The sequence below is a fragment of the Aquarana catesbeiana genome, linkage group LG05 (assembly GCF_042186555.1).
Source record: "Aquarana catesbeiana isolate 2022-GZ linkage group LG05, ASM4218655v1, whole genome shotgun sequence".
Classification (NCBI taxonomy): domain Eukaryota; kingdom Metazoa; phylum Chordata; class Amphibia; order Anura; family Ranidae; genus Aquarana; species Aquarana catesbeiana.
In genome coordinates this window covers 47,583,900-47,610,830 of record NC_133328.1, presented here as the reverse complement: position 1 = coordinate 47,610,830, position 26,931 = coordinate 47,583,900, and the positions used below count along the sequence as shown (strand labels likewise).

Genomic DNA, 26,931 nt, shown 5'->3' with positions numbered 1-26,931 from the left:
TGTATTTATTTATTAATTTTCAATAAATCTTGATAGAAAATGACCCAAATCTCAAAAAAAAAAAAACAGAGCTAGATTCTGGGACCCTGCTGATGGTCCCATCATAACCTATATATTAGAAAAAAATAAGCATAAAAAGCACAGAATAAACATTACGTACGAGAAGAGATGTATAGCATCACTTTTGTCTTTGATAAAATCCCTCCTGTATTTCATAAACTCTTTTAGCGTCTTGAGAGGATTTCCATCAATGCTAATTCTACTGTTATCAGCCCAGGTTTCCATGGCGACCAGCACAATCCGCGTGTTTAGCTGCTCCTTATATAGCTAGTACATGAAAGAGAAAGAGAGAGAGAGAGAGAGAGAGAGCGCTTTGTCAGGCCTGCTGGAAAGACGTCACTTCAGTACAAATCCAAATTACTGCGCAGAGAACACGAGACTCTGTAGCTTAAAGTGTAACTTTACCCATAACCGTTTGAAAAACAATTAATGTTCTCTAGCGAAACAACCTACATTCCACATTATTAATTATGCTACCAAAATTAGTGTGGGCTGTAAACTGCCTCCAGGGTTTCTCCTGTTTCTTCTTGCCAGAGGCTGCTATTTTGTTAATCCCCAGAGCAGTCACATTTCTATTGAATGCACTCCCCTTTCCTTAGTCTCAAAATCTGTATGTCACTCTGTAATTAAAATGTGCACAATTTTAGCCTTGATTGTATTGTATGTCTTGGCTCTGCTAGAAAGGAAGTCTGACAGAAGCTTTACAGTACTGAAGTTGACAGGCTGCCTGCCAAGGTAGAAAGGAGAGAATATCAGGGAGATATGATGAGACAATATCCATGTAAGTCTAAAGCAGGCCATAGACCATGCGATTCTCTTTCACAGTCAGTGTTGATGCGGGAATCCCTCTCACTGAGCTATTGTGTTCTCCCGGCAGGGGGGAGCACAGTGATTATTGCTAGTGGCTATAGACACTGGCAATAATCACATGCTAGAAATCTGATATGCTGGTTGTACCCAAGTCGATCAATAGCCTGCACATGCATGGATTGAATCTCAGCAGGTCCCAGCTGAACTGGCTGAGATTTAAACCATCTACAGCCAGCTTTAAGTGATTGTAAAGTTGTTGTTTTTTTAAAATAACAAACATGTTATACTTACCTCCTCTGTGCAATTGGTTTTGCACAGGGCAGCCTGGATCCTCCTCTTCTCGGGTCCCTCTTCCCTGCTCCTGGCCCCTCTCTCCTGTAAAGTGCTCCCACAGCAAGCAGCTTGCTATGGGGGTACCCGAGCCGAGCTGCAGCGCCACGTGTCCATTTAGACATGGAGCTGCTGTTCGGCCCCACCGCTTCTCTCTCCTGATTAGCTAACTGACTTTGATTGACAGCCACGGGAGCCAATGGCGCCACTGCCGTGTCTCAGCCAATCAGAAGGGAGAGTTCTGGAGGGCCGAGGAACTCGTGGACATCGCTGGACAGAGATGAGGCTCAGGTAAGTATTAGGAGGGTGCTGGGGTGGCTGCTACACCAAGAAGGCTTTAACACAAAAAAACTTCTGCCTTTACAACTCCTTTAACCATTTTGTGTCTCCCTGGCAGCAGAGTTTGTCCTGTCACCTCTCTTGCTTTTCTCCCTCCCTAATCTGTGTTCCCACAGCACAGTCTGTGTCATTCCTGTTTCTCTCCCCCCCCCCCCCCGATTAGTAGTAAATCTTTAGTCTGTTAGTGGATTGGCCTCTAGTGTCTCACAGATTATTGGCACAGTACTCAAAATACAGGACAGCTCTGGCTGTGTGAAGCAATGAATCCAAGCATTACTGGATTTAAACAGTATAGGCACTTTTTTGTAATGTTTTACATATCTGCAAAAGAGGGCAGTATGAAGTGATCTATCAGGACTTAATTTTCTGGGTAAAACTCCACTTTAAATAAACCCTGTAAAAAGAGCAGCATGGGTGGGGGGCTGCCATTATTGGCTTGTTTTTAAAGGTGCATGCTTCGGTGCTGTCATTCTGGCATTGGCTTTATCTAGTACCTGGAACAAGGAAGCAGAACAAGAGTTCAAACTTATAGAGAGAGAGTATCACCGCTCCATTTCATTTCATTTCTTTTTTCTCACTGCACTTGTTGATACCACAGGTGATCCATGATGCCTAATTGGTATATTCATTGATTAATTGATATCTGCTTATTATGTGGTCACATGGTTTGTAATTTTTACTATTTATTTCACTTTGATTTTTGTGATTGTTAGCTATGACTAAGCACTCCTTGTAGTGTGAAACGCGTAAGCTTTGTTCCACTTTGCTGTGACCTGTATTTTGGATGACACCTTATTGAATAAAAGCAAATATTTTTGGAGTGCGGCTGTCAGGAATTTCTTTTATGTCTAACTTCAAACTTATAGGCTTTATTGGGCACATGCTTGTTTCAGATCAATAACTCACTAGTTAGATAAGTCAAGATGAGGGTCACTAGAGCCTAAGGCTTTAAAACCAAAATTGCTGATCCCATATCTCACAGCTTCACTTCATCAACTATCACAATATCACTATATGCATATAATTATAGATATTTTAAAGAAATTTGAGGGGAATCGCTTAACAAAAAATACCCTTGATGTGGCCCCTCCAAGACTGCAAGGGTTAAATGCTTTTCAAGTCCAAAAGGTTGCAGAAGAGGCTGTATTACTTACCTTTTTTCTCACTCCAGCAATGTGACTGGTCCCGCTTCTTTCTAAGTGGCTCTCGCCTGTAGTTGCACGCTCCCCCCATATACAATACAGGGTTATCAGCCATGCATTGTATGTGATGACACAGGAAAAGCACCCAAAGACTGGAGCTTCAAGAAGCAGCAGCCCCCTTGAAAGCAATGGGAGACTGATAGCTCCTGCAGCTATTTGCGGCCATTCGCATATAATTACTCATTGAAGGATTATCTGAATATGAGCGGCCCTGGATGCAGACTGTCTGCATACAGGAACGATCATTTGCAGGTAATCGTTCCATGAACTATTACTTGCGAGCAGCCACATTTAGCTGTGGAAGCTCTCAGCCTTCTATTGTTTTCAATGTGGCTTCCTCCCACAGCTAATCACCAGGAACCCCGCCCGCAATCGCCAACAGTGCCAGTCACAAGTTAAATGGGGCCTTACTGAAGCCCACTCCTTGATGTAACTTTAACCGCTTACTGACCAGCGCATGACGATGTACATTGGCACAATGGCATGGCTGCGCAAATGGGTGTACCTGTACGTCCCCTTTAAATCGCAGGCTAGTGGGCACGCGCACGCCGCACGAGTGTGCCCGCAGGCTCGATGTCCGCCGGTGGCCTGCGATCGTGACACATGTAAACAAAGCATTTCCCTGTTCTGCCTAGCAACATGACAGGGATCTACTGCTCCCTGTCATCGGGAGCAGTGATCTCTGTCATGTTCTAGTGAGTCTATGACCCCTACAGTTAGAACACACTGAGGGAACACTGTTAACCCCTTGATCGCCCCCTAGCGTTTAACCCCTTCCCTGCCAGTGCCATTTACACAGTAATCAGTGCATTTTTATAGCACCGATAGCTGTATAAATGCCAATGGTCCCAAAATAGTGTCAAAAGTGTCCGATGTGTCAGCCACAATGTCGCAGTCATGATAAAAATCATAGATCGCCGCTATTACTAATAAAAAAAAATTAATAATAAAAATGCCATAAATCTATCCCCTATTTTGTAGACGATATAAATTTTGTGAAAACCAATCAATATACGCTTATTGCGTTTTTCTTTAACCAAAAATATGTATTAGAATACATATCGGCCTAAACAGAGGAAGAAATTAGTTTTTTTATATATTTTTTGGGGATATTTATTATAACAAAAAGTAAAAAATATTGCTTTTTTTCAAAATTTTCGCTCTTTTTTTGTTTATAGCGCAAAAAATAAAAACCGCAGAGGTGATCAAATACCACCAAAAGAAAGCTCTATTTGTTGGGAAAAAAAGGACGTGAATTTTGTTTGGGTGCAACGTTGCACGACCGTGCAATTGTCAGTTAAAACGACGCAGTGGCGTATCGCAAAAAGTGCTCTGGTCAGGAAGGGGGTAAATCCTTCCGGGGCTGAAGTGGTCAACCAACACCTAATGCCACGTACACATAAGTGGAATTTCCGACAGAAAGAGTCCGATGGGAGCTTTTCATTGTATATTCCGACCATGTGTATGCCCCATCGGACTTTTTCTGTCGAAAATTCAGACGAACTTAGATAGAGAACATGTTCTATATTTTTCCGACGGAACAAATTACTATCGGAAAAAAACGCTCGTCTGTATGCTGTTCCGATGCACCAAAAATGGCGCATGCTCTGAAGCAAGTACAAGACGGAAGCTATTGGCTACTGGCTATTGAACTTCCGTTTTCTAGTCCCGTCGTACGTCACCGCGTTCTGGATGGTCGGAATTTGGTGTTACCATGTGTGTATGCAAGACAGCTTGAGCGGAATTCCATCGGAACTCCATCGTAAAAACCTTCAGAGTTTATTCTGTCGTGTGCACAGGGCATAACACGTAGCCCTGAGGCTGGGTTCACACTTATGTGAATTGGATGCGGGTTTGCCTTGAACATCTCTGGAGAGATCTGAAAATGGCTGTGCACCGACACTCCCCATCCAACCTGGTGGAGCTTGAGAGGTCCTGCAAAGAAGAATGGGAGAAACTGCCCAAAAATAGGTGTGCCAAGCTTGTAACATCATACTCAAAAAGACTCGAGGCTGTAATTGGTGCCAAAGGTGCTTCAACAAAGGCTGTGAATAATTATGTACATGGGATTTTATTTTTTCGTTTTTTATTTTTATTAAATTTTCAAAGGATTCACACAAACTTTTTTCACAATGTTATTATGGGGCATTGTTTGTAGAAGTTTGAGGAAAATAATTAATTTAATCAATTTTGGAATAAGGCTGTAACATAACAAAATGTGGAAAAAGTGAAGCGCTGTGAATACTTTCCGTATGCACCGTACACTTGACTTTGATATGTGGCCTTATCAGGTCAGTGATATTTTGAGCATCCCCACCCCTTTGTGTACCTGCAGCTGCAGGATGGGGAATGCCCCAGCATCAGCTGATTGGACCCAGACTGACAGCTTCCTTCTGGGTTTGCCAAAACATGGGTTCAAAACAAACCCAAGCTCATCCCTACTCTCAGTGTGTTCATTGCTATATATGAGTCCCAGGTTGGGTGCTCAAGTGCTTTAGGCTCGATTCACACCTATGCATGTTGCTTTTGAGCGTTTTTGGAGGTTTTTTTTTCATGCTTGGCACGTTTTTGAGCCGCGTTTTTGCCGCGTTTTTGCCGCAATTTGCGTTTTGCGTTTTTTTTTTTTTTTTCATTTTTTTTTACAGTCTTAAAAAAAAATTACAAAAAAAAAAAAAATAAAAAAAAAAAAAATAAATAAACGGCAAAAACGCACCAAAAACGCATCAAAAACGCTGCAAAAACGCTGCACTTGCGTTTTTGATGCTTGTCCATTGAAAACCATTACATGCAAAACGCTGCTTTTTGCATGAAAAAAAGTCCCCGACCCTTTCCAAAAACGCAGAGATACAAAAAAGCATTGATGTGAACATGTTCCATAGGAACCCATGTTAAAAAATTCCCGTGCATTTCTGCAAAATGCAAAATGCATCAAAAAACGCGCTAGTGTGAATGGGGCCTTAGAGTTAGTGACTTTGCAGAGGTGCCTTGATGGGTGTGGCTTTACACATTATTTATGCAGCAAAGCCCCTGTTCATGCAACCTTTATTTTGAACCTAAAATGTTGAAACAGGTATAGTGACTGTTACTTAAATTTGTAAACCCAACATTTCATATTCCTGATATGTGGCCTTCTGTACCATGTATTTGTATGAGAAAGTATCCTGTACTCTTTATATTGCTTCCTTTGTGTGAAACTCCTGTGTTCCTGCCAGTCCCTCTGCTTTCCTATTAAAAACTAACCACACTAAGGAGGAGAACATACCATGGTCAGTTCTCTGGCGGTGCCAATGATCAGATTTGCCCCGCACAGCCATTCACTGTGATTTAGTGTTCTGCTGTTTCTCTTCCCCCAGCTCTTATGCAGCTGAGAACAGAGGGAATGCAATCAAAAAAGGGAAAAACAGTGTTTATAATGTTTATTATGTCTATGTTGTGTCTATTTTAAACTGAATGGGTTGTTTTACAAGTTAAGGGTTTACATATACTTTAAATAGAAGTACCTGTAAAGAACATTGTAAATACTTAAAGTGGTTGTAAACCCTTTACAACCACTTTTTACTACAGATATGCCTATAATTAGGCTTACCTGTAGCTACTGTGGATATCTCCTAAGCCTACACGATTTAGGAGATATCCCCTTTATCAGCATGTGCCTATGTTATCAGGATTCGGCACATGCGCACTGAAGCAACGGCTCATTCGTGCCGTTGCTTCAGCTGACGTGCCGTTACCGGCGGCTCCCACGCGCCTGCATGAGTGATCTCATCGCAGCTCCGGCCACTCACAGCGGCGGAGCCTGCAATACCTGGAAGTAACTTCGGGAGTCATGTCCCCTGGCAGAACAGTGTGTCGGGACCGCTGCGGGGGCTTCGATCTAAGGTGAGTATTTCATAATGAGCTAGTATGCTATGCATACTAGCTCATTATGCCTTTGTCTTGCAGGTTTTTTTGTGGGTTTACAACCACTTTAATTCTCCTGTTCTGCCTAATGCTGCTCTCTTCAAGAGGAATCCTCTGATTGTGTTTCTTCTGAAACAGGCATTGCTGGGTTCTGGGAACATGTGTACCCCACTGCGCTCGGTTGCGCCCTTCGACCTTCATGTCAGTACTCTGTGCTGTAGTGACCCATAGACCGTTTGAATGAACAACAGAATGTGGCAGGGGGCACAGGAGATTGACGCTACCAGAAGGGTCCATTTCAGAGTCAAGGAAGAGTAAGGGGTTGATTTACTAAAGGCCAATAGACTGTGCGCCTTGGAAAGTGCAATTGCACTCTGCAAGTGCAGTTGCTCCAGAGCTTAGTAAATGAGGTAAAGCTTCATTTTGCAAAGAATACCCAATCACATGCAAGGAAAATAAAAAAAAAAAAACAGCATTTTTGCTTGCACATGATTGGTTGATGAAAGTCAGCTGAGCCTCTGCTCATTTACTAAACTCTGGTGCAACTGCTCTTGCCGTGTGCAACTGCAATTTCCAAAGTGCACAGTCTTTTTGCCTTTAGTAAATCAACCCCTAAGTCTCCATAACAGAGCCTCAGATAGCAGTAAGGAAACTCACAGAAGTTTTAACCTCATCTCACTCTGTCCAACACTAGGAAAAATTGTTTCGGCTGAACATACAGTACAACCCTTTCCCGTCAGCATTATACAGTATGTGACAGCACAGACCTGGGCCTTGTTCTGTGCTGTCACATATGTGCACCACTGTTTTGTGCTGGAAGTGTGCTCAATTAGGCAGCCCCCAGCACTGTGACAGGTGACCTACCAGAAAGGGATCTGGTAGGATCAGGTGATCACTATGACAGCCAACTGCAGTCAGATTGCCTATTAAATAGTTTTGGCGTTTAGATTTCTTGAAATCGGAAGGAGATTAAACCTCATCTCTGGAGAAAGAACAAAATGCTCCATTGCAGTGGGACTACCCCATCCACTGTATGGGTTAAATGAGCATTTAGGTCTAGGGGGCTGCTAAAATTATTTTTACTTATGTGATCCTCCTCTCCCCCTGGCACTCTTCTCCACTCCCTTACGCTCCTGTAATTGATTGTCCCACGGCTTCCTCACATCCAGTAAAGGCATATGATTTCTGACTTAGTCTTGATGATGTCAGGGGATTGCTCATGCAGATACAGAAAAGCCCCATTTTGAGTCCATTTAGGTTTCTCATTTTAACTGAAAGTGTTACTAAACCCAGTAATATGAAAATAGTTCATCCGCCCCCCTCCCCCTCCCCCCACGGTGCCCACAGCTTATAAAACTTCTTTTTTACATTAAAATACTGCCACTATATACCTTTTTGGCTGATCCATATACCACAGTCACATGATAAACTGCAGGGTCCGCCCGAGTGCTGAGTGTTCAGGTAGGAGGAGATTTTCACTACAGCCTTTATCCTCGTGCTGTTATGGGAGGCGGATCATCTATGAATCAAGATGTGACATCCCACCCACTGTGTTCTTTTTTAGTTACTGGGCATGGAGGAGGGAGGGACTAGGCTGTCATTAAGGATCTGTATACATACCCAAATGTGTGATATCAATACCTTTCGACTTGAAAAGCAAAGCTCAACAAGCAAATGTTCTCTCCAGCATTATAGACCAAGCTAAGCATGTGCAGCCTTACTACCCTCACTGTGTCTTCTCTGGTCTTGCCAAGAGAGACCCTGCAGAGGGGGGAGGATCTGTGCATACAGGATCAAAGAGCCTTTCTACACAATACAGAGGATTAACCCCTTAAGTTCCTCAGTGAGTATAACAAGCATGCTATTCCGAATATACAGACAGATTTTACTGTTGTGGGTTTAATCACACTTGAAACCCTGATGAAGGGGGAGATCCTTTGACCCCTCAAACACGTTGGCTGTTTTTTTTTTTTTTAATATATTACTAATAAATGAATATGAACTCTTATATTTAGATTTTTGGCTCCTTCCTTTTATGCATGTGTTGAAGATGTCAGAGGGCATCCAACCATAGGAGCAAAATAGAGAACAGGTCGGGGTTGCCAGCTGTCAGTAAATTTACAAACAGTTTGTAAAATCCGTAATTTTTGCATCTGTCCTGAATGTCCGTTACGGACATGCAGCCTGGGACAGGCTGTGGGGAATGGTATTACAGCCTTGGGGGAGTAAAAGATCAGGTAAGTAAAAGAGCATTTTTCACCTGCCTAGATCTAAAGGAGGCAGCCCAACTACGAAGGGAGCATGTTTTCTTTCCCCAAAGTTCAGCTTTAAGTAGGCTTTTTGTGATGACTAGCTTTTGAGTGTGCTAGAAAAATAGAATATTTGCACTCCATGCCAGACCTTCAGGGCTCCATGCTGGAGACGAGGGTTCCCGGGCGCACGCGCAGGAGTGACGCCATTGCGCCTCTGGCCACTCATACAGTTGGTGCCTGTGAACACAGAAGAAAGACCGGGGCAAGATGGAAGTCCTGTCAGCGATGACAGCCTACCGCTGGAGGGCTTAGTTCTAAGGTAAGTATTCCATAATGTGCTAGTATGCAATGCATACTAGCAAATTATGCAATTGCCTTACAGGTGTTTTTTTTTTTTTTTTTTTAACTGTACCAGTTTTCTACCGCTTTAAAAAATTATCTGAGGGGTTGCAAATATTGCTTTATTGTAGATTAGACATCAGGCTAAAAAAATACTATGTTTTCTCCTTACCCTTTTCCACCCTCTAACTGCAGAATTTTCCATCACTTATTTTGGAGCTTTTCAAAAGAAAACATCAGAGCAAATGAATTGAAATCAAAGCAAACACAGCAAATCAATGCAGAGCTTGTTATAAATGTAAGATCAGAAAATCCAAGACTTGTGGGGTTTTTCTTTAGAATGACTGTGGCACATACACCCATGGCTGTGTCCGCTGAGTGCGTGTGTGTGCATGAATCAGGCACCGCCGGCACTGGCCTCATCTTCCAAGGAACTACAACCGCTGAATGTGAAACTCACTTTGGACTATGGATTTCTTTACCCTAAGATTACTGAGCCAGTAATCCCCACTGATATACAATGGTTTTATGACTGGACAGTGATTGGTCAGATCAGAGATCACATCTACAGGTAGCCCAGCAGAAGCAAAAACTGGCCGATGATTTACTGTAGGTGTTAATGACACAAAAATAAGTCTTCTGCAAACAAGTTTTAAATAAATTCTTTTTGATGGCACTTACCATATCTGCAAAATTCACAACAGACTTTGCGTAATTGTTTGTCTGGCCAACAGATAAACGGTGCTTTTTATACTGCAAGAAGAGTTAAAGATATGTGAGATAAATAGATAGATAGATAGATAGATAGATAGATAGATAGATAGATAGATAGATAGATAGATAGATAGATAGATAGATAGATAGATAGATAGACTCTCCTCCACCGCTCCGTCTTGCAGCCTTTGTCCAGCCTCCCTGGTGCAGGCGGCTATGTGCTGTGAGGCATCCTCAGAATTGCTGCAGTCTCCCTCTGATAACCAGAAGAGGACGTTCGGGTATCAGAGGGAGAGACGTGCTGGCTCCATATAGTGCTCTGTAATGTGTGGAGTTGGCACTGATACCACAATGACAGCAGCTCTGGCATGTATGGTTACTATGTGAAAAGAGAGCTGACTGCAGGAAAGGTAAGTCGTGGATTTTTTTTTTTTTTTTTTTTACAGACAATCCCACTAGACCACCAGCGTATAAAAGGGACAGCTTCCCCACTAGACCACTAGGGAATTTTTCTAGGGGGCCCCAATAATTCTTATGATGACCCTGGTTACAGCCATTGACTATCAATGCTGTGGGGGAGTTATTGTTCCAGCTTGCCACTGACTACCAGTGCTAGGAGAGGTTTATTTGTACAGCGAGCCAATGAACAACAATGTTGGAGGGGGCTTAAGCCAACCATAGATGGAGCAGTTTTCTTTCCTGCAACCATGGGAAAGAAGATTGCTCGATTCCCCTATGAACACAGTCAGTGTTGATAGGGAAATCCCCCCCCCCCCCCCCGCGGAGCCAATGTGTTCTCCTAGCGGGGAAATGGGGGACAGGGGGAGCTGGGGAAGTGTTCTGTCAAGTTAGCCAACTTGACAGAAACTCCAACCACGTTACTTCCGGTTTCTGTAAACCATCAGTAATGGGAGATTTTGACTAATTGCTGTTTGGACACAACACCGACAACTGAACACAGTCCAGTACAGGAGGAATTAGCTGTTTTTACAGCACAGCGGCTAACGAAGACAAAGTTGTCACCGCCTCAGAGGCGGGCATTTTGTTGGCTAGTATTGAAGCAGAGCAACAATCTCTGCTCATAATATCTTGCACCAGACTCTATTCGGTTGAGTCCAAACAACAATTCATCAAAATCTTCAATTACTGATGGTTTAAAGAAACCAGAAGTTAGGTAGTTGGAGTTTCTGATGAGTTGGCTATTTTGACAGAACAGAGGCCATCCCCGCTAGGAGAACACAGTGATTACTGCTAGTGGCTATAATAGCCACTACCAATAATCGTAGGTAAAATCCGACAGGGTGGTTGTACCCAAGTTGATCGATCGATCAACTTGAGTACATTCTGCCAGCCTATACATGGTTCGAAACCATCTATGGCTGGCTTTATTTTTTTATTTTCATTCTCTGACTACCAATGCTGGGGAGACTTATTTTTACAGCAAGCCTTCTTATGAAGTTCTTCTATCTATAGGGTATGCTTAAAATGAATATGTAATAGAAGAGTTTCATTTTTTTGAGAGTTGTGCATGTCTGTTAGACTTGTGTTGGTGGCACAGCATATTGTGTTGGTACAAGGATTGTGGCATATATGTGCCAAGTATACGGCCAGTAAATTCTTTTTAAATCATGGCCCCAAAAGACCCTCCCAGCTTCATTGCAATCTAGCCATACACACAATTTGGAACTGTTTACTACTCTCCCGCATTGCCCAGGGATGTAGTTTAGAGTACCTGCACCCATTCTCTGACAAAAACCTCCCTTGAATAGATAGCTAGTAAATAGATACAGTATATGGGTAAAAAGGATAATAAATAGGTATATAGAGGAATTGTCAGAGAGATGTACCATACAGTAGATGCAAAACCAGATCTACACATGATAGATAGATAGATAGATAGATAGATAGATAGATAGATAGATAGATAGATAGATAGATAGATAGATAGATAGATAGATAGATGTCCATATATTCTTTATTAATAACTGAATATATCATACCATCAGGTGATCATTAACAATCATCAGCTCAACGTATTTTGTCTCATCCATGACACTGCCAGATAACGGCTGAGTCTAAAAGTAAAAATGATTGGTGACAATGGAGTCAAAAATATAGTTCTCAAGTAAAACTTCCATAATGCAGAATGCAAAGGACTATTCACCAGAACAAAAAAATATATCTGTTTTTATAGAGATCAAAGAAGATAGAACAAGCAAAAGTAAAAGCTAGTAAAGCCTGGTCATATGTATGTTACGACAGTAAATTAATGCTGAAATCTTACCACCTCAAGGCATATTATCATATGGCAATTATCTAAATCCAAGGTGAAACTGGTAGAGAGTGCCTGTCATTGGTTTTGTTCGGGAAACCTGTCCATTCAATCTCTCCAACAAGAGTGGTCAACTAGTGAGGTGTAGTCTACTTGCATAAAACCTTTCCAATTTAAAGCCAACCTTAACCTTTATTAACCCTTACACATATTAGTTCAGGTATTCCCTTCTCCCAAGCCTCTCTTTGGCCTAAAAAATTATAAAAACATTGCTAGGTTGCTTAACTTTTTCCAACTACAAGATCCCCCAAGGCTCTACTGCCAAGATGTAAAAGGCACAAATTAATTATCCACTTGCCTACTGAGCACCTTCACCCCCTTCCTGCCCAGGCCAATTTTCAGCTTTCAGCGCTGTCACACTTTGAATGACAATTGTTTGGTCATGCGACACTGTACCCAAATGAAAATTTTATTATTATTTTCACAAAAATAGAGTTTTCTTTTTGTGGTATTTAATCACCACTGGGTTTTTTATTTTTTGCTAAACAAAAGAAAAAAGACCGAAAATTTAGAAAAAAAACCTAACATTTTTCATAATGTTATAAAATTTTGCAAACGGGTAATATTTCTCCTTCACTGATGTGCGCTGATGAAGCTGCACTGATAGGCTGCATTGATGGGCACTGATGAGGCTCCACTGATGGGCACTGATAGGTGGCACTAATGGGCACTGATAGGCAGCACTGATGGGCACTGATTGGTAGTACTGATGAGCACTAATTGGCAGCACTTTTGAGCACAGATTGGCAGCACTGGTGGGTACTGTTGGGGCTGCACTGATAATCAGGACACTGATTATCAGTGCCCTGATTATCAGTATCGATGTCCTTTCAACACAAGCTGGCTATCGGCTCATTTTTTCTCTCCTCACGCTGTCAGCGTGAGGAAAGAAAAGCCAATAACCGGCTTGTGTTGACATCCATGACAGCTGATCACATGGTAAAGGGCCGCTTTACCCCGATCTGTGATCAACTGAGTCCAAAGAGGTTAAATGCTGTATTATTGAGAAAATTATTAAAGCCTAAGTGCAGTCAAAATTACAGACAGAAAAATCAGCACATGGGCCATAACTTACAGTCAGTAGGATGCGTCCCTTATGCTGATTCCTCTTCTCTTCTGTTAGTAATAATCTTCCTAACGTACTGTCACAGGTTATTATCAAGAAACCCGACTATGCCCACCCTTTCCGCCCAGATGCTCCATTAACAGAAGCTGTATTACTTTTGACAGCCTGTTGGTTGAATTAATCCCTGCTTCTTACTTTTCTCTCTATTATCCCTTCCTTCTAATCTTTCCCTCTTTTCCTTCTTTCCTCTTGTCTAGTTCAGGTGGCAGAATCTTTATTTATTTTATTTGGTCTCATTGTGTTTTTGTTATAAGCTCCAATAAGTTTCATAACACTGGACAATCTTTTAACATTCGCTCAAAGGTAATGTTCATGATAATTAACGCTAACTCTTAATCTGAGGCTACATTATATTATATTCTAATGCCGCGTACACACGATCATAAATTCGGCCAGCAAAAGACCGACGAGAGCTTATGGTCGTAAAATACGACCGTGTGTATGCTCCATCGGACTTTTGCTGGCGGAATTCCCGCCAGAAAAAGATTGAGAGCAGGTTCTCAATTTTTCGGTCAGAAAAAGTTCCTATCTGAAAATGCGATCGTCTGTACAAATTCCGACGCGCAAAATTCCTACGTATGCTCGGAAACAATTCGATGCATGCTCGGAAGCATTGAACTTCATTTTCTCGGCTCGTTGTAGTGTTGTACGTCACCGCGTTCTTGACGGTCGCAAGTTCAGAGAACTTTTGTGTGACCGTGTGTATGCAAGGCAAGCTTGAGCGCAATTCCGTTGGAAAAACCATCCAAGTTTTTTTCCGGCGGAAAATCCGCTCGTGTGTACACGCCATTATTGTTCATATTGGTTTTAGCCTCTCTTGTATAACACAAGGAATTGTCTTTTAAATTGTTAGACATATGTTAATCTTTGGAGCTACAATCCTATTTTATAAACTTGTACTTTGTTCTTTTAATCTTCTACTGCATATGTACATTTATATGTAAATTATTAAACTTCAATAAACAAATTTCACCAGAATTAATCCCTGCTGCACTGCAAGACTACGGTGGTAGGGGGAAGATTTTCAGTAACAGAAGAAGAATAAGCACAAGGGACACATCCTACTGACTGTAAGTTTTGGCCCTTCTGCTGATTTAGTCTTTGTGATTTTGGCTGCACTAAGGCTTTAAAGCTGAACTCCAGCTTTTGATACACTTAACATAAACTAACTATGTCCCTCACTAACATGTGAGGCCGCTGGATGTGCTGTATAAGCTGTATGTAGCTAAGGCCACATACAGCATATCGAACTGTGTTCCGGGTTCGAGCCGAGACTTTCTGTCTCATACCTGGAGCACAGTGGAGTCTATCTGAGTGGTGCTCAGCCATTCATAGAAAGTGATGTATTCTAGCAATGAATATAAAGCTTCCTCTGATTGGCTAAGTCAGAAAGGTAGGCTGATTATGTCACAACCTCTGACCCAGCCAATCAGAGGAAGATTTGTATTCATTGCTAGAATACATCACTTTCTCTGAATGGCTGAGCGCCGATCAAATAGACTGGAAGTCTTGGCTCGAACCGAGGCTACATACAATTTATACCGCACATCCAGCAGCCTCACAGGCTAGTGAGGGGCATAGACTGTTTGGGAAAGCGTGGGCCAAACAAACTATGTGTAGCGCTGGTAGATTTTTAATCTACCGCTGATAGGTAAATCTTGTGGGTTACTTGTTAGGTGAAGTTAGATTTGCCTCTGTTCCAGCTTGGCTGAGTTGCGTGTAGTTCCACATTGTGCTGGTGAGTGTCGTTGTCACCATTGGCTGGTGTTGGAAAGGCAATGTGTTGAAGCGTATGAGTGCTCCTCTGTCCCGGTGACAACTCGGTGGAGGTGGTCCTCCGAGTTGCATTCTGGGAGAGGGTATTTATGGGACAGACGCCATGTTTAGGGGTTCGTTTTCAGCCACCTGCTGGCCCTCCTGGCCGACAGGTATGTGTTAAGAGCACCACCTTGTGGTCCTCCGTTCCGGAGGCCCACGTCGCTGCAGCGTGTGGGTGGGCCCAGAAGCCTGTCTGGGGCCTACCACAGCAGCAGAGGAATGGTCCTGAGCTGTCTATCCTGAGTGAAGAAGCTGGACAGCCAAGAAGATCCCAGGGGAGGACCCGTCATGGAAAGATCATGCAGAGTGCTGGTCTGGAGAGGGGCCTGGTGACTCGGTTGGAGGACGTATCCTGAAGTAATCTTACTGCATAGTACTGCCGGGTTGGCTTAAAGGTTCAAGTACTGTGTCTGACATTCACCGCAAATCAATACATTCTGTGGCAGAGGATCGTACGGGTTTTATCCCAAACAAGTCTGTGGCAGAGACTTTTGTTCGTGCTACGTACTGGCTGCTAGGCAAGTGAGAGAGGCCTATCCAGGCGGGCAAAGATTGAATCCCACAAGGGGAGTGCATTCAACTACAAGTGTTCAATTCCTAACAATGTTCTAAAGAATACTAAGGAAAGGTATTTGAGCTTCCCTGCAACTTTCCTTCTGCCTCTTTCCTGCTACTTCCTTTATTACTTGGTTCATTAAAGCATTGGAAAATATACTCAAGTGTTGGTGCTTATATCGTCCAGAGGTAAACTCAACGGGACCCTAGACCCGGTGCCGGTGAAACAGAGGTATCGAGAGTGAAGGTAACAGCCCGCTTTAAACTAGCAGCTCCACTGAGAGTTAGTGCTACATATGTAAAGCGTATCAAAAGCTGGAGATCAGCTTTAAAAGAGATGTATGGGATTTTTTTTTTTTATCCCATATTCATACTTACCTAGGTGGATGCAGCATCTATCCCCCACCGCCTCTTCACCGAGAACAGAGCCACCGAACACCGACGATTTCTCGGTTCTCTCACCTCCCTGAGTGGAGAGCTGCTGCCTGTCAGTCAGCAGCTCACCTGCTCTGCTCCTCCACGCTCATTGGAGCGCTGAGCTGTGGAGGGGCGGGGAGCGGCCTTCTCAGTGGCTCGCTGAGAGGCTGAGACAGCCATCAGTCCGGGCACCTGGCGGATCCAGACTTCCGAAGTCAGGCTGACGCGGTGCCTGGACTGATCCTAGTGACATCAGCAGAAAGCGGACTTCAGACCGCTCTCTGCTGAAAACGGATCACAGAATTGCACTCCTGTGACCCATAGGAGAAGCCCAGCAGAATAAGCTCAGGCTGGACTTCTCCTTTAAGTCTATGTTTTAATGCAGCTATTGTAAGTACCTGAATACGACTTGGTATTAGTCTCTAGTTATACACTGTACTGTACCAAATGGTTGAGTTTCATGGGAATGTACTGATAAGGAAAAAAGTGATAGGAGGTGAGAGTAGATTGAGCAAAAAGACAATCTCATCCGTCTGCAGCAGATCCTTCACTGCCCAGTCAGCAGGTTGGGGGTGGAGAAAGGACACCACTGTTTAACATAGCCAGGTGTCATTCACCTGGCTATGCTTTGTGATGGGACTTGGTAAATCTCAGGACTGGATGGTCAGAAATAAAAATCCTTTGGCAGGTGAACCTATTACTATTTATGTATTCAATCTGTGCATTTCGATGTTTGCATCGAATTCAGCTCTCATTGTTTATCCCCTGGAGAAGATACAGCAATATCTTTTTCATAATTACTGTATATTTAAATGGTAATTTTAAACAGTAATTTCGCTCTGAAAGCCCCACAGAAATATGCTGTACTCACTTGTCTCTTCTTCCGGCGAGATCTTCTTGTCTGTGGAAGCTTTACAATTGTCTCATTCAAAGACCAGAATTCTAAATAAGAAAAAAGCTTTTCATAGTTGTGATTGAAAACCTCACTGCGTCCTCTGCCAGAGCTATGCACAGCTCAGCAATCTGTACTTTATACTTTACATTTTGTGAAGTCTTCTGTAATGTGGTCAGAAGACACACGATGATGATCTAAGATGATGCTTCTACCTAAAGCAGAACTACACTGAATCTGAGCACCACAAACCAAAAATTCTATGTAATGTATTTTTAATATTCAAAGCAATCTCCCCCATCTTCTGCTGCTGGGACTGCCATTGGCTCCCTCTGCTGTCAATCACAGCAAAAATAAAAGGCTCAAATTGCACAGAATCGCATGTGATTTGAACAGGAATGCGGTGTGATTCTTGTCTGAATCACATGTGGTTCCCGCACCAGACCAGTGTGAACTGAATCTAAGGGTTACATCGACCTTTAAATTCAGATGGGTGTTTATAGATTCTCTCGACCTGTATCCATTTTGTAGCAGCGTTCATGAACATGGTGTGTATAGACAAAATCATACACATATAAGGGTGATAGCATAGCTGACTCTGGCCAATTCCTCTGAAGAATTTCAACAATATGCTGTATGTTTATAGGATGGGAGATAATGCCCACATCCCTGGATCAAGCAAGTTACAACGAAGGTTTTCCTCTAATGCCCTGTACACACGGTCGGACTTTCCGACAGAAAATGTGCGATCGGAGCTTGTTGTCGGAAATTCCGACCGTGTGTGGGCTCCATCGGACTTTTTCCATCGGAATTTCCGCCACACAGAGTTTGAGAGCTAAAATTTTCCAACAACAAAATCCGTTTGCGTAAATTCCGATCGTGTTTAGACAATTCCAACGCACAAATTGCCACACATGCTCGGAATCAAGCAGAAGAGCCGCACTGGCTATTGAACATCATTTTTCTCGGCTCGTCATACGCGTTATACGTCACCGCGTTCTTGACGTTCGGAATTTCCGACAAACTTTGTGTGACCGTGTGTATGCAAGACAAGTTTGAGCCAACATCCGTCGGAAAAAATCCGATGGATTTTGATGTCGGAATGTCCGATTGTGTGTACAGGGCATAATGGGACTTTATAAGGCAAGAGCTCCCCAAAAATAAGCAGTGGTTTATACAAAATACATTTTACATTTTTTCTAATAAAATAAATTTTATTAGGAAAAGTTAAAAGCAGGAAGGAAGATGCGTAATGGTGAAACTACAATTAATGCAAATACAAACATGAATGCACAATGAATGACATGCAGAAAACCACTTGCTCTGTCTGGTGATCACACACACAACAGAGTGTATCCAACACATTTCGAGTTACAGCGTTAATCCTCTTCATCAGGGGTAAGTGGTTATGGGTAAAGCATTAATATCTATAAATAACAAAAACAGATAAGAAATTGTCTAACTTCATAATAGAAATATTGTTCAACAACAATATCAGTATACACTAACCATGTGGTTGTGTAGAGTATCATGGGTATTGCATCATATTAAAAAAACAATCATTGTTTTTTTAATATGATGCAATACCCATGATACTCTACACAACCACATGGTTAGTGTATACTGATATTATTGTTGAACACTTTTTCTAGTGTGAATTAGAAAAATGTGAATTTAGTTCATGACAATTTCTTATACAGTGTATTATCTGCTTTTGTTAATTATAGATATTAATGCTTTACCCATAACCACTTACCCCTGATGAAGAGGATTAACGCTGAAACATGTTGGGTACACCAGATCACCAGACAGAGCAAGTGGTTTTCTGCATGTCATTCATTGTGCATTCATGTTTGTATTTGCATTGATTGTACCTTCACCACTATGCATCTTCCTTCCTGCTTTTAACTTTTTCTAATAAAATGTATTTTCTATAAACCACTGCTTATTTTTGGGGAGCTTTCACCTTATAAAGTCCCATTAGAGGAAAAACTTCTTTGTAGCTTGCCTAATTCCTCTGACGAAACGTGCGTTGGGCAAAGGCCTACACGTGACGACTTGACGCTATCTGACTGCCGAAACACTGGTGTTTTGGGATTGCCTGCTCGGGAAAAAACTCTGTGCATCGGTTAATGCGATTTTACTGTGGAATATATGTAAGTGCACTTCTATTATTAAAGACACAGATTTTTTTTTTTTTTAACACATTGCGCTATGAGATGTTGTTTTCTTGCTTTGCATTACTTTGCTAGGAGAGTTCGTAGCAAGAGGATGAGGAGTGACAGAAAGACATGCTGGATATTTTCAATGCGCTGTTGACCATTTAATATGGTCCATGCTATCTGGTAAGGAGCCTACCTTATCTTATATCATGGGTGATATCACTGTAGTGATCAGCACTGGATGTATCAACAATTTATCTCTTGGATTGTTTATATTTATTGGATAAGAGCGGCATTCACTTGCACTTGGATATGGGACTATACACCAATATTTTTTTTGGATGTTGCACATGAATTACTCTTTTTTTCTTTTATTTTTTTATATTAATAAATTGGTACTTATTATTTGTTTATAGGATTTGAATATTGATTTCATTATATTGGTGTATTTTATTTGAAATGTAAATTTTCAATTATTTCATATTTTGCACTTTATGAATTGAGATTTTTATCATGAATTTATATTAGAGTTTTATGCACAGTAAGTATGGTATATTTTCTATCATGTTGTATTAATTTAGCGCCACACTATTTGATTTACTTATGCACAAATTTGGTATCACAGATTTTGGTGTACGCTGCTTTTATGTATTAAAATCTTCCCCAGTGCAAAATTATTTTTGTTTTTAGAATCATACGCATGCATGCTGCTATCGTCTAAGAGCAAATATTTATATACTGGGCGAATCCAGACGTGACCTGACTTAGGCTGGACATACAGTATACCATATAATATGAGGTCAAACCTAAACACTTTCAATTTATATGCAATCAGGCAGGCTCATGCACTACAGTGCATCCGGAAAGTATTCACAGCGCTTCACTTTTTCCACAATTTGTTATGTTACAGCCTTATTCCAAAATGGATTAAATTCATTATTTTCCTCAAAATTCTACAAACAATATCCCATAATGACAACGTGAAAGAAGTTTGTTTGGAATCTTTGCATATTTAGTTAAAAAAATAAAAATAAAAAAATAAAAGTCCCATGTACATAAGTATTCACAGCCTTTGGTCAGTACTTTCTTGAAGCACCTTTGGGACCAATTACAGCCTCATTTGTTTTTTTTTTTTTGAGTATGATGCTACAAGCTTGGCACACCTATTTTTGGGCAATTTCTCCTATTCTTCTCTGCAGGACCTCTCAAGCCCCATCAGGTTGGATGGGGAGCGTCGGTGCACAGCCATTTTCAGATCAATCTGGTTCAACTCTGGGCTCTGGCTGGGCCACTCAATTACATTCACAGAGTTGTCCTGTAGTCACTCCTTTGTTATCTTGGCTGTGTGCTTAGGGTCTTTATCCTGTTGGAAGATGAAACTTCGCCCCAGTCTGAGGTCCAAAGTGCTCTGGAACAGGTTTTAATCAAGGATGTCTCTGTACATTGCTGTATTCATCTTTCCCTTGATCCTGACTAGTCTCCCAATTCCTACCGCTGTCATGTGCCTTTTACTAATGAGTGGCTTCTCTCTGGCCACTCTACCATACAGGCCTGATTGGTGGAGTGCTGCGGAGATATACTTGTTCTTCTGGAAGGTTCTCCACTCTCCACAGAGAAACCCTGGGGCTCTGTCAGGGTGACCATTGGGTTCTTGGTCACCTCCCTCACTAAGGCCCTTCTCCCCCGGTCACTTAGTTTGGCCGGGCAGCCCGTTCTAGGAAGAGTCCTGGTGATTCCAAACTTCTTCCATTTACGGATGATGGAGGCCATTGTACTCATTGGAATCTTCAATGCTGAAGAAATTCTTCTGTACCCTTCCCCAGATCTGTGCATCAATGCAATCCTGTCTTGGAGGTGCTCTGACATGCACTGTTAACTGTAGGACCTTATATAGATAGGTGTGTGCCTTTTCTAATCATGTCCAATCAACTGAATTTACCACAGGTGGACTCCAATCAAGTTGTAGAAACAGCTCAAGGATGATCGGTGGAAACAGGATACACCTGAGCTCAATTTTGAGTGTCATGACAAAGGCTGTGAATACTTGTGCATGTGATTTTTTCATTTTTTTTTTTTTTTTTTTTATAAATTCGCAAAGATTTCAAACAAGCTTCTTTCATGTTGTCATTATGGGGTATTGTTTGTAGAATTTTGAGGACAATTTAATTAATTAATTTAAAGGGGTTGTAAACCCTCATGGTTTTTGACCTTAATGCATTCTATGCACTAAGGTGAAAAACCTTCTGTAGTGCTGCAGCCCCCCCCGTTTTACTTACCTGAACGCTGTCATCCTCCGTCCGGGAATGAGCACACCATCTCTAGCTGGTGTCTCGTGTCCTGATTGGATAGATTGATAGCAGCGCAGCCATTGGCTCCTGCTGCTGTCAATCAAATCCAAAGACGTGACGCCGGGGGCCCAGGTCCTGCATTCTGTATAAAATGGACACAGATGTGGGACTCGGGAGCGCACCCGAACGGGTGTCCACCAAGGAGCTCGCTTCTCCAACGTGGACACTCAATGTGGGGAGAAGGCACCAGCGCCGCTGAAGGACCCCAGCAGCTAACTAACTAATAATAACTAACTAATAAATTATAGGTATTGAAACTTCCTTTCAAATTTGGCTGTTAGTCAACATAGCGAATCCGAATTTATCCAAAGTTACGAGTTATCCGAAATAACGAATGCCACATCTAAACGAATTGAACGGAACAAATTAATAATAAATAATAATAACAAAAAGGTTTTATTATTATTAATTAGTTACGCTCTATTTGTTTAGATACGGCATTCGTTATTTTGGATAATTTGTAACTTTGGATAAATTCATATTCTTTACATTCACGAACAGCCAGATTTGAAAGGAAATTTCAATACCTATAATTTATTAGTTAGTAATCGTTAAGTTATTAACAGTTATTATTTCAGATTTTTGAATTTTCGGGTTTTCAAATTTTGGTTCTTATTTTTTGGGTTTTCATTCTTTTGAATTTTCATTCTTATTTTCGGATTTTTGAATTTTCGGATTTTCGAGTTTCCGAAATATCAAATTTTCGAATTTACAAATATTCTAATATTCTAATGTCCGAATTTTTGAATATTTAAATTTATGAATATTCGGAAAAATTTGTTAAACGGGTTTTCGTTAATTCGGATATTTCCGAATTAGCAAATTGGATGAAATTCGTTAAAAAAATAATTCAGAACGAAACGAATTGCACATGTCTAGCCAGCTTCATTCTTGGGGAAATAGCTGCAATCAGCCCAGAAAATACAGAAAATACACAATACATAAATATACAATAACACAATCAAAGTCGGAGTCGGATCAACTTTCTCAAAAAAAATGAAAACGTAGTGATGTCTGATTTGGCCAAAATCTGATCAAGAATGATCGTCTTATACTAAAGAGAATTAAAAAAAAAAAAAAAAAAAAGAACGATCGTCTTATGTCGACAGAAATCTTTACAGTGAGGTTAGACAGGCAAAACACAACTCATTCAAGGGGTACAATAGAATGAGATCCGGGAACACAGAAAAAAAAATGTATTTTCCGTTTCCATCTCTCATTCTATTATCCTGTTGAGTAATTTCCCTGGAGAGAGCACACAGAAATGTATTTTTAGGTATCGGTCTAGACTGTTTTTTTTCGAAACAAAACTTACCAGAAGGCAGTTCATCAAGGGGGAATTCAAGTATTTTCGATTTGTAAACAGAGTGTAAGTGGTATTCCTCCTGAAATAAACAAGAAAAAAAATGTTATTCCATAAAATCTTTATTATACATCAATCATTACTTAAAATGTATGTAGCACCATTATTTATTTATTTTTCTTCATTTTGAAAGGGGTACAAATGGGTTAGAGCTCCTGTCAAGTTTTTATTGCTGTCTGTGCTCCTTCTAGGAAGAGTCACCCTCCTTATTGATCCAGGTAGCCAATGTCACTGAGACAGAAAGCGATGGGAAATCCTACACTTTAGAGTTGTCACCAGAGGTGTGCATTCATTTTCCAATTCGGACATCTTTTCTGGTTAGAACTTTGATTGACTGTATTGATGGGCTTTTGTGTGCTTTAATTGAGTGGCTAGTTAAAAAAAAAGTTTTTTTCTTCTAACTTACCTTTTAATGAAGTACAGCCTGTACTTCCGATCCTTCCGGTCCGCGTTGCAGGACGTCATATCTTCTTCTTCGGTGAGCCCCCCCCCATGTCTTCTGGGACATGTGTGTGTCCCAGAAGACAGCCGGCCATTCACAAAGCGCAGTAGGAAACGGGCAGTGAAGCCGCAAGGCTCCACTGCCGGTTTCCCTTAAAGCGGAGTTCTGCCTGATTTTTTTTTTAAGTCAGCAGCTACAAATACTGCAGCTGCTGACTTTTAAAATAAGGACACTTACCTGTCCAGGGCGCCCGCGATGTCGGCACTAGGGATGGGCCGAACACCCCCCGGTTCGGTTCGCATCCAGAACATGCGAACGGGCAAGAAATTTGTCCGAACACACGGACACCGTTAAAGTCTATGGGACTCGAACGTGAAAAATCAAAAGTGCTAATTTTAATGGCTTATATGCAAGTTATTGTCATATAAAGTGTTTGGGGACCCGGGTCCTGCCCCAGGGGACATGTATCAATGCAAAAAAAAGTTTTAAAAACAGCCGTTTTTTCGGGAGCAGTGATTTTAATAATGCTTAAAGTGAAACAATAAAAGTGAAATATTCCTTTAAATTTTGTACCTGAGGGGTGTCTATAGTATGCCTGTAAAGTAGCGCATGTTTCCCGTGTTTATAGTCCGAGAGCGAAATGACATTTCTAAAGGAAAAAAAAGTAATTTTAAAGTGCTAGCGCTAGTGCCGGCAAATAATGAATTGTCGGTCCCGACAATACACATAAAAGTCATTGAAAGTCATTGAGAAATAAAAAAAAATGCGGGGGTCCCCCAAAATTCCATTACCAGGCCCTTCAGGTCTGGTATGGATATTAAGGGGAACTCCACACCAAAATTAAAAAAAAAAATGGCATGGGGTTCCCCCCAAAAATCCATACCAGGGTATTTAAGGGGAACTCCGTGCCAAAATTTTTAAAAAAAATGGCGTGGGGTTCCCCCAAAAATCCACACCAGACCCTTATCTGAGAACACAGGCCACAGGAAAAGAGGGGGGGACGAGAGAGTGTCCCCCCTCCTGAACCGTACCAGGCCACATGCCCTCAACATTGGGAGGGTGCTTTGGGGTAGCCCCCCCCAAAGCACCTTGTCCCCTTGTTGATGGGGAGAAGGGCCTCATCCCCACAACCCTTGCCCGGTGGTTGTGGGGGTCTGCGGGCGGGGGGGGCTTATCGGAATCTGGAAGCCCCCTTTAACAAAGGGGACTCCCAGATCCCGGGCCCCCCCTGTGTAAAATGGTAATGGGGTACATTGTACTCCTACCATTTCACCCAAAAAAGTGACAAAAAAGGTAAAAAAAGCTTGGCACAAGTCCTTTAATTAAAAAAAAACAAAAAAAAAAACATTCCAGCGATGTAATCCTTCTACGATCCACGAACGATACAGCCTCCTCCATAGGAGGCGCCTGGCAGAATGACAAGCGACTCGGATGACAGTTCTTAAATAACCAAGGGCGGTGCCACCCGTGACGTGGACGGGTGACCACGCCCCCCTCTGACGCAAGGGGAAATTCCGGGGTTACCCAGTGATATGTACGGGTGACCCCGCCCCCCTCTGACACAAGGGGAAATGCCGGGGTTACCCAGTGACATGTACGGGTGACCCCACCCCCTCTGACGCAACGGGGGTTTCTCATGATGCGTCAGAGGGGGCAGGGTCACTAGGTAACCCCGGCATTTCCCCTTGCATCAGAGCGGGTGGGGCCACCTGTCCATGTGATGGGTAGCCCCGCCCTTAGTTATTTATGAACTGTCATCCGAGTCGTGCGTCATTCTGCCAGGCGCCTCCTATAGAGAAGGCTGTATCGTTCGTGGAAGGATTACATCGCTGGAATTTTTTTTTGTTTAATTAAAGGACTTGTGCCAAGCTGTGTGTGTGTTTTTTTTTACCTTTTTTGTCACTTTTTTGGGTGAAATGGTAGGAGTACAATGTACCCCATTACCATTTCACACAGGGGGGGGCCGGGATCTGGGAGTCTACTTTGTTAAAGGAGGCTTCCAGATTCCGATAAGCCCCCCACCCGCAGACCCCCACAACCACAGGGCAAGGGTTGTGGGGATGAGGCCCTTCTCCCCATCAACATGGGGACAAGGTGCTTTGGGGGGCTACCCCAAAGCCCCCTCCCAATGTTGAGGGCATGTGGCCTGGTACGGTTCAGGAGGGGGGGCCACTCTCTCGTCCCCCCCTCTTTTCCTGCGGCCTGCCAGGTTGTGTGCTTGGATAAGGGTCTGGTGTGGATTTTTGTCGGAATCCCACGCCATTTTTTTTTAATTTTGGCGCGGAGTTCCCCTTAATATCCACACCAGACCTGAAGGGCCTGGTAATGGAATTTTGGGGGACCCCCACGCATTTTTTAAAAATTTTTCAATGACTTTCAATGACTTTTATATGTATTGTCAGGACCGACAATTCATTAATAGCCGGCACTAGCGCTAGCACTTTTAAATGACTTTTTTTTTCCTTTAGATTGCTCTCGGACTGTTATAAACACGGGAAACATGTGCCCCAGGCACACTATAGACACCCCCCAGGTATGAAATTTAAAGGAATATTTCACTTTTATTGTTTCACTTTAAGCATTATTAAAATCACTACTCCCGAAAAAACGGACGTTTTTAAAACTTTTTTTTGCATTGATACATGTCCCCTGGGGCAGGATCCGGGTCCTCAAACACTTTTTATAACAATAATTTGCATATTAGCCTTTAAAATTAGCACTTTTGATTTCTCCCATAGACTTTTAAAGGGTGATCCGCGGCTTCCGAATTTGTTCGCTATTCGGCGAATGGGTGAACAGCCAGTGTTCGAGTCAAACTCATGTTCAGGTGACACTGGAGGGGGGGAGGATTCCGAAAAGCAGAAGTTCCATTTTTGGGTGGAACTCCGCTTTAATTGGAATGGCGGCGCCTGTACCCGATCCGATGGATGGATCGGCCTCGGGGGGGGGCAACATTGCGGGGTCCCTGGACAGGTAAGTGTCCTTATTAAAAGTCAGCAGCTACAGTATTTGTAGCTGCTGACTTTAAAAAAAAAAAAATTTGCGTGTGGAACACCGCTTTAACGTTGCAATACAAATCTATGAGAGTGCAAAACATGCTTTAAGCAGGTCAAATGCAGGCCAGAAAGTGGTCAACTGCAGGTCAAATGCAACTGTCAATGAATTCTCAATGATCTCAGAAGCTTCCCAAACTGATGCCATTGACAGAAATCCAAAGTGAGTTGACACAGGCCCTAAGAGAGGAACTCCCTTCATATTGTAACCTCTTACTTCCTGTTGCGTTTCTAGGGCAGGAAATGAATGGCAATCTCCCAATGGGACACAAACAGCCTCTATGGTTTCTCAGTAGTTTCTTTTACGGAACAAATTTGGTTGATGAAACTTGTCTTTGTTCTTGTAGAGATGCAGACACCAATGATGGGCAGGGAAAATATGTGCACTTTCCTCCATTCATTTTTATCCTCTTTGGGTACACATGAAAGTAGCTTTGTGCTTACTGGAACTGAGCCCATAATTGCAAATATATTTTG

General features: G+C 42.2%; 1 protein-coding gene across 6 annotated transcripts in view; it reads right to left on the bottom strand.

Moving 5' to 3' along the window:
- The window catches only part of ADAM22 (ADAM metallopeptidase domain 22), a 419,533-nt gene that overhangs the window by 113,141 nt on the left and 279,461 nt on the right, over window positions 1-26,931 (bottom strand). For all 6 annotated transcript variants that reach the window (XM_073629692.1, XM_073629695.1, XM_073629694.1 and 3 more), the window contains exons 7-11: window positions 22,912-22,981; window positions 17,066-17,136; window positions 11,947-12,021; window positions 9,914-9,985; window positions 161-327 (exon numbers count right to left, since the gene is read on the bottom strand). In XM_073629692.1, the coding sequence (XP_073485793.1) occupies window positions 161-327; window positions 9,914-9,985; window positions 11,947-12,021; window positions 17,066-17,136; window positions 22,912-22,981 (455 nt within the window). The remainder of the gene's footprint in view (window positions 1-160; window positions 328-9,913; window positions 9,986-11,946; window positions 12,022-17,065; window positions 17,137-22,911; window positions 22,982-26,931) is intronic.